Raw genomic sequence first — 8,666 nt, 5'->3', positions numbered from 1 at the left:
ATAAAAGGGTCAGGTTTGAAGACCCCTGCTCTACGCCACCCCCTCCTCCTCCATCCCTGCCCCCAAAGGCAAGTGGACTCGCCCAATCCCCTCCTGCGATCTTCACCGACCAACCGCTCTCTAAACGGCCCCGCCCAATTGTTCGCGCCAGTTGGTTCGACCCACCCCGAACGGGATGGTCTCGCCCAGTTTCTGCCGAGGGCGGCGAATGGTTTCCCTCGCGGAGGGGGAGCGGCGCCGCGAGGTGACAGCATCAGGCGGCGCCCTGGGAGAGAGAGAGAGAGAGAGAGAGAGAGAGAGAGACCGGGTTCAGGACGTGGGAAGGGCGTGGCCGGGCAGCCTTAGCGCCAGGTGAGGTGGAGAGGCGCTCTGGCCGGCCGTTCGGGGCGTGCAAGGAGATCCCGCCCCCTTCCAGCCCTGCCATCCTTCAAACCTCCCTTTTTTGGGGCTGACGATCCGATATTGCTGCCTTCACTCAAGGTCCTGGTTGCCTTTGGCTCCAGCTAGCTCGTCTTGAGTAGGTCGCCCGTAGCAGAGGGGCAGCGGGGAACCGTGTCCTGAGCCGCCGTCACTTCATCTGGACTGGACCCTTCAAGGGTGGGGAAGTGGCTCTTCTAGTTGCAGGGTGGGTGGGTGGGTGAATGAGAGGGTAGTCACCTTGGCAACGCGGACAGGCGAGGGTGGGTGTGTGTCCGGTTGAAATGCAGCATCACCGTATTGATGCAGCATCACTAGAGGGAAGGCGTTCATTCTTTGTCCTGCCTTCTGCTAACAAGATCCGGTGATCAGAAGGGTCAAAGAAGGTGTTGTGAGCAGAGGGGGTGTGTGTGTGTGCGCGTGCAAAGAGACACACCTCAGATCTGCACCTGGCAGTGTTCCCAGGTTTATTCCGAAGTAAATCCCACTAAGATCAACCAGCTTGACCCTCAGGTAAGCCTGTGGAATTGCTGATGGTTGGAGAAAGATTCTGTCAAAACGAAGCTGATGGCTCCGATGCAAAATAGCAATGCTGTCAGTGAGGAAAATGTTTCAGAGAAAGAACAGATGTTCAGCTGATGCCAATGGGAGAAAGACCATTGTTTGGTTCTGATCATAGGCGGATGTTTGGGTAGAAATAGGACAATTTCTGTCCCTGTTATTTTAATCAGATCTGAACCCCTTTCTGCTGTTGTTCCATTTGCATAAAAGATAAACTGTAGCTCTAATTTTGTTTACTTTGAGATTTATAAAACAATGTATTGTCCTATTTGTTTCCACAGGTATGGATTTGGGGCAGTTTGCATTTTAACTGATAAGCCTACACTTAGGAGAGGAGTTGTGTATTGTTGGGTTCGCTGATCATAATTTTATTTATTATTGAATACATCACAGCAGCTGTTTTGCACAGATAACAATAAGCCATAGACAATGGTTTATAAACCACAGTGGCTGCATCCAGTATGCTAAGCTTAAAATGAATGAATTGTGTTATGGCTTAGCACAAAGAGTGAATCCCCCATTATTAATTTAATACATTTATATCCCATTAAATCAAACAAAACTCTTGAAACTTTATATGACACATATAGAAACTATCAGAAATATCTCCAGTGAATCTATACTATAAATACCTAAAATCAAATAAAACAACAAAAATAGATATGATAGGAAAAGTGTACACTGCCATGTTAAGCCACGTATAAACAGTTAGGCCTAAGTTGTAAATACTCTGCAAATGAGTCAGGTTTTTTTTATTGAAAAGTTTTTCAATACATTTTATCTTTAACAACCCCTCCCCCCCACCCCCTACCCAACCCTTCCCGACCCTCCCCCCTCCCCTTCCCCCCTCCCCGTCCCCGACTTCCCAGAGCTAAATACAAGGTATAAAAGTAAAAACAATCATAAACAACCATATGCTAACAACAATAAGCTATTAAGTCTATCGCGCTCTAGCTCATATAAAATGACTACAAGCAATACTAATATCACATCAATACTTATGCAAATGCTAAATGAAACTTTTTAGTCCCATATTTATTCTGGATGTAATCAATCCATTTTTTCCACTCCGTAATATAACGTTGTTGCGAATGATCTTTCAAGCACGCCGATATCTTTGCCATTTCCGCCAGGTCAGAAACTTTTAAAGTCCATTCTTCTATAGTCGGCAGTTCCTCCTTTTTCCAATATTGACCTACTAAAAGTCTTGCTGCCATAATTAAGTTCAACATCAACTTAGTGTCCACAACAGTAGTATCAGTAATTATGCCCAGTAAAAACAATTGCGGACAAAACTTTATCCTTTTCTTAAATATCTTCTGCATATTCCACCAGATTTTAATCCAAAAAGCTTTAACCTTTTTACAGGTCCACCATATATGAAAGTACGTTGCATCTTCGCCACCACACCGCCAACATTTAGGTTGATAGTTCGGATACATACTTGCAAGCTTTTTAGCATCTAAATGCCACCTGTAAAACATTTTATAAAAGTTCTCTCTTAAATTTTGAGCTTGCGTAAATTTTACGTTCCTCACCCAGATCTTTTCCCAAGTATCCATTGTAATAACTTCTTGGATATTCTGAGCCCACTTTATCATACAATCTTTAACAAGTTCTGTTTCTGAGTCAATTTCTATCAATGCAAGATATATCCGTTTGATATGTGCTGGACCCTGATTTCTAATTTGCTTTACCAGATTTTCATCAGTCATTGAAAAACCAATTTTCTGATCTTCTTTCCACCTGGCCCGTAGTTGCCCATATTGAAACCAGGTTTGAACAATCTTCCCTTCTCGCAGAAAATTATATGGCTTCAGACACCATACGTTCCTCTCCAAACTTAGGATTTCCTTATATGTAATCACATCATGTTTGAACCCAACATTTATGTTTTCTATTGCGTGTTTCGGTATTGCCCATAAAGGTATCTTGTAATTTAACTTATGTCTATACTTTTTCCAAACTCTCAACAAAGCATGTCTTAAAATATGCACCTTAAACACATTATCTACCTTCTTATCATACAATAAATATGCATGCCAACCAAATAAGTCGTGGCCTTCAAGATTTAATAATCTCCCTTGTGTTAAATTAATCCAATCACTTATCGCTGACAACGCAGCAGCTTCATAGTATAATTTAAAACTGGGCATTTTAAGACCACCTCTTTCACGCGTGTCCTGCATAATCTTAAATTTAACTCGTGGCCTTTTCCCTGCCCATACAAATTTATTGATACCCTTTTGCCATTCCTCCAGATTTGAGTCCTTTTTAAGAATAGGTATCATTTGAAATAAAAATAAAAATTTCGGCAAGACATTCATTTTCACTGCTGCAATTCTTCCCAATAAAGACAATTGTATTTTTTTCCAACTATCCAATTCTTTTTGAACTTTTCCCCATAACTTTTCATAATTATTTATATATAGCTTTGCATTTGAGGGTGACAAATACACCCCCAAATATTTAACCCTTTTAACAATCTCAAATCCAGTTAACCCTTCTAAAAGGGCCTTTTGCAATACTGTCATGTTTTTAGCCAATATTTTATTTTTTTGTATGTTAACCTTAAATCCAGAAACCTTCCCATATTGCATTATTATCTCCATCAGGTCCACAACAGAATTTTCTGGCTGGGTCACCGTAACAACCAGATCGTCTGCAAACGCCCTCAATCTATAATCCTGATCTCTTATTTGAATTCTCTTAATTTTTTCCGAATTCCGTATTTTAATCAATAATATCTCCAATGTTAAAACAAATAATAAAGGTGATAACGGACACCCTTGCCGTGTGCCCTTTTCAATATAACATACTTCAGTCAAACTGTTATTTACTATTATTCGGGCTGTTTGTTTTTGATATAATGCCCTAATTGGCTGTAAAAATTTATCCCCAAAATTCATTTTATCTAATACTTTCATCAAAAATTGCCAATCCAATTGATCAAAGGCTTTTTCAGCATCCAGAAAGATCAGCACCACAGGGATCTGGTTGTTCCTTTCCAAAAATTCCAACAAGTCAACTATATGCCTCACATTATTTTTCATTTGTCTACCACTAATAAACCCAGTTTGATCACCATGAATTATCTGTTGCAATACCCTCATCAATCTGTTAGCTAAAACCTTAGCAAATATCTTGTAGTCCGTATTCAAAAGTGATATTGGTCTGTAATTTCTTACTTGAGTAACATCCTGATCTTCCTTCGGAATCAGAGAGATAAAAGCAGTTCTCCAAGACAGAGGCACCCCTCCTCCCCTTTGAATTGTCTGAAACAAATCCCTTAATGGCTTTATCATCTCCGACTGTAAGTTTTTATAATACACCGCAGTCAGTCTATCCGTGCCTGGCGCTTTATCCACCTTCAATTGTTTAATTGCTAAAAGAATTTCTTCCTCAGTTATCAAATGATTAATCTCTTCCTTTTGTTCTTGTGTAAGAACCGGGAAATTAGCATTCCTCAAATATGCATCAATATCTGCTTCATTAATCTTATCTTTAGCATATAATTTAGAATAAAAGTCCACAAAAGCTTCCTTAATAAGATCCTGTTGATACACAACCTTACCCTTATGTTCTATTTTATCTATATTAGAAGCCCTTTGCTTCTTCCTTAACATGTAAGCTAACCATCTACCTGGTTTATTGGCATTACAAAAAGTATTATGCCTAACAAACCGTAAGTTAGTTGCCACCTGATCAGCCATCAACTTATCAAACTGTCCTCTTAACAAATTAATAACCTCTTTAATCTTCGCATCCGATGGATTCAAAATTAGGGCCTTTTCTTTTTCCCTAATTTCATTCTCTAATTCTTTCCTTCTAAATTCCAAATTACGTCTGTATTTGTTATTCATATATATTAACACCCCTCTCATATAAGCTTTGCTAGCATCCCAAACCATATCCATAGAAGTACCCTTATTCATGTTAGTTTCAAAAAAGACCTTCATCTGTTTTTTACATTCTTCCACATTTCCCTGATTTCTAAACAGATTCTCATTTAGACGCCAAGAGCGCCTATCTTTGTTGTCCTTGTCGATCTCTAACCAAACTGGACTATGGTCAGACATAGTTCTTGGACAAATCTTTATCTTCTTGATCCTTGAGTCAGTTTTTTGTTTGTTTTCACTTTTTTAAAATGAAATTAAGGAGAGGACTCATTTAATTCGCATTGCAAGGCTGTTCCTGAGAACAAGCGTTGCTAGTGAAAAGCAGCATTGTTTAGTTTCAGCAGCTCTTTCTTACTGGAAGCAAGAAACTACATCCTTGATGACATTATTTCTTAGAATGTCAACTGGAAACTCCAACCATGGAGATAACTAGATACCGATAAGGGTTGTATAGGTCAAGAGAAATCACTCGGTGACAACTAAGATTTTCTCTTAAGCAACTGCTTTCTTGGTGATTATTTTAGAGAACAAGATATTTAGATATAGGGTGACTTCAGAATTGAATGTTCTGGAAAGTTATGGAACTTTCTCTAATGTGTGTTTGGTTTTCTTTCATAGGATTGAAGGAGGCAGTATCTCAATGGCTTCTGATTTGGGAAATGCCTCAGTATTGGATCCCATATCTGTGCCTGCTTTGGACGTTCAAGCTCCATTGGTAAAGTAAACCTGTTGTTGTGATGGGAGACTGTGGGAGTCAATAGTTCACCGGGAGTATGGTTAGCTGAGCAAGGCAGTTGCCCTTTCTGTCCCATGGGAGAGAAGAGAGCCTTGCTACTTCTGTTGCAGGGAGGGGTATCAAAATAATGTCCTCTTGGTTTCCCTAGAAAAAGGCTAACAGGAAGGGGGGGCTTCCAGAGGCCAAGCGGAAAGGACGGGCAAAAAAGATGAACAAAGATGCTGAAGATCTGCTTTTGGGCCTGCAGCGATTGGTAGGTAGTTCCCTTCAATTCCCAAGCTCTGGGCTGAAAAAGCAGCCATGGATTCTTCATTCACTCTTGGGAGAGAACTGGAAGATGCAAGTCTTGCAGTGATGGTAGAAATAAGGTTATCATGAGTGGCACCTTTAAATAGTTCAGGGTCTTTTGTAACTGTGTTGCTGAGAGAGATGAAAATACCACTTAAATTTTGTCAAGATGAATGGCCAGAACTTAAAAGAACCTAAGACTATTCCTGATCCTGAAAAAAAGATGTGTTTTTGTTACTATTAAGCATTAGAGCAAGGGTCTTCAAACTTGGCCCTTTTATGACTTGTGGACTTCAACTCCCAGAAGTCCTCAGCCAGGCATGTTGGCTGAGGAATTCTGGGAGTTGAAGTCCACAAGTCATAAAAGGGCCAAGTTTGAAGACCCCTGCATTAGAGGAAGCCACATGATTTTGCTCCTGATGATGAAAAGATATTCTGCTCATGTGTAGATGTGTTTTCTTTTTATGGTCCTTTAGCAATGAGAGGGATTCTTCTTTAGGATCCCAGCCAGTTTTCTGCTTTTCTGCTGATTTGCTTTTCCCTCACCTAAATTTTCTGGTCCTTCTCAACTGACAGTCTGTATTCATTTACTCAATTCTCTCAATTTACTCATAATATATCTTCTTAAAATAATTTAACAGTGGTGTTAAACTAGTTAGCGGTATATATATAATGCCTAACGCAAGCACACATACCTTAAAATGGAATAAGGAAAGTAGTTCATTTTAAGAAACTCATATATGAATGCTTTCTTTGAGCTGTCCTCAAGTCTGCTGATAAATCTGTCTTGAGATTCTGTGATTGGCAGTTTTATAAATGTAAATAATATGATGAACCATAATATTAAACACTACTTGAACACCATGGTCATTGATAAAATCACTATTAGTCAATTGCAAAATGCAGCTTTACTTGGAACAGCTTACAGCCTGTGAGGATACCTTTAACGCCATCAAACAAGAACATCTGCCTATCCCAGATAAAAATGCAAACTCCAGTCTAAACATCTGGCAGACCATGACAAACTACAATAATACTATTGATTAACATTACTTAATTACATTAATTTATAAGAACTGGAGGAAAATCACAAAATATGAAGACCTGCAAAAAGAAATAAGAACTAGGATGGCAATAGAAAGCAAAAATAGTACCAATAATAATAGGTAGCTTGCGTGCAATTCCAAAACTCCTGCAGCACCACTTGAACACCTTGGCCATTGACAAAATCAACATCAGTCAATTGCAAAGGCAGGTTTACTTGGAATAGCTTCATCCTGCAATGATACCTTTAACCCCATGAAGCAATAACATCTGCCTATCTCATGTCTCAATAGGTGGATAAAAATGCCAAATCCAGTCTAAACATCTGGCCGACTGTGCAACCATCCATAATAATAATTTATCCTCTTATATACATATATTGTCATTTTGCACGTACTCTTCTCCCTGAATATTTAATTTAAACTATTGCGAACGAAGGCAAATATACACGTTTCAGGATAATATTGCAAGATCCAATCTGGGTCAATCCCTGGGACCAAAGTTTACTCTTCTGAGCTTTCAGACTCATGTGGATGCCCATCCTCAGGGAACGTCTCTCTACCAGAACGTGTAAACTCTTAAACTATTGCAGTCATCTAGCATTTAGTCCAACATATTTGGAGAGCATCAGGTTAGGAAGAGTAATAGAGGAGATTATATCATATCTAATTTTGTTCCTGTGAGCAAGAATGAGAGGGAGAGAGTAATAAGGTATGTCCCTATTGGGGAGGGTTAGGATTAGAATGTTTTTCCTGCATGCCACTTTCATGTTGTTTTTTCTTAAATAGGATCTTACTTCAGAATGTGCTGCTCCCTTAGGAACTGGACTGATTTGGGATAATCGAATGACAGAATTTTGCTGCCCGTGGGATGAAAGGTATCTAGGGTGAAAGGACGGGGTTTTGAGCCTTAGTGTAACAGTTGAGATGTATTGTTTTAATTTGTAGGTCACTTAACTTTCAGGATTTTTTTTCCAGTCTCTTAATCTCAGTTTTGCATGCTCTTAATCCTAAAAGACTTTATCTGACTTTTATTTCTACTCTCTTATAATAAATCATTCGTTGTATATTTTTTATACTTTTTCACCCAGTGAGAGTTTCTTAAGAATGGTGGATATTGGTCCTTGGTGTGGGGTAGATGAAAATCTCAACAGTATCCCAGGGATTAAAAGTAAAACAAAATACTGGTATAACAAATAATATTTTCACAAAGAACCTTCTTGAAGTTCAACTGGCTTGCTTTTAAACAAATATTAGTAGACAAATTATATTATATATTATATTATATTTATTAAACTTATATACCGCCCTTCTCCCGTAGGACCCAGGGCAGTTCACAAGGCAATTAAAACAACATTACAATACAAAAATTAATAGCAATTAAAATAGATTAAATTTTCCTTAATTAAAATCTAAAACCCCTATAACTCTGATTAAAAACCCAATTACAATAAGTTAAAAAATTAAAATAATAATAATGAAGGATTGGTAGCTCAACCAGGAACTACACAGGATGGCCATATTCAGAAACAGCTTTAGAATCCCAAATGCTGAAAAGTTAGGTGAAATGAATGAATTACTGAATGAAATGAAAAGGATTTTTCCTTTCTATTTTGCTTCAGAATTTCCTCCAGACAGGTGGCCAGCGAGTGCTAGAAATAAGCTTCATGAGCACTCAGTTTAACAGAACTTTCTTAATCAGTACAGTTAGGATGAAAGTGA

The 8,666-nt window shown here is 38.7% G+C and overlaps 1 protein-coding gene across 2 annotated transcripts in view; it reads left to right on the top strand.

The window, feature by feature from the left end:
- Positions 1–329: 329 nt before the first annotated feature.
- The window catches only part of HDAC6 (histone deacetylase 6), a 50,286-nt gene continuing 41,949 nt past the window's right edge, over positions 330–8,666 (top strand). The window contains exons 1-4 of one of the 2 annotated variants that reach the window (XM_081316559.1): positions 330–597; positions 5,496–5,592; positions 5,762–5,866; positions 7,734–7,822. In XM_081316559.1, coding sequence (XP_081172685.1) covers positions 5,518–5,592; positions 5,762–5,866; positions 7,734–7,822 — 269 coding nt within the window. In that variant the 5' untranslated portion in view covers positions 330–597; positions 5,496–5,517. Of the gene's footprint in view, positions 598–653; positions 931–5,495; positions 5,593–5,761; positions 5,867–7,733; positions 7,823–8,666 lie in introns of those variants that run through there. The other variant, XM_081316558.1, reaches the window with a different exon arrangement.

This window comes from Vipera berus (assembly GCF_964194415.1).
Source record: "Vipera berus genome assembly, chromosome: 2".
In the NCBI taxonomy this organism is placed as follows: Eukaryota; Metazoa; Chordata; class Lepidosauria; order Squamata; family Viperidae; genus Vipera; species Vipera berus.
This window is presented reverse-complemented; position numbering and strand designations above follow the sequence as displayed.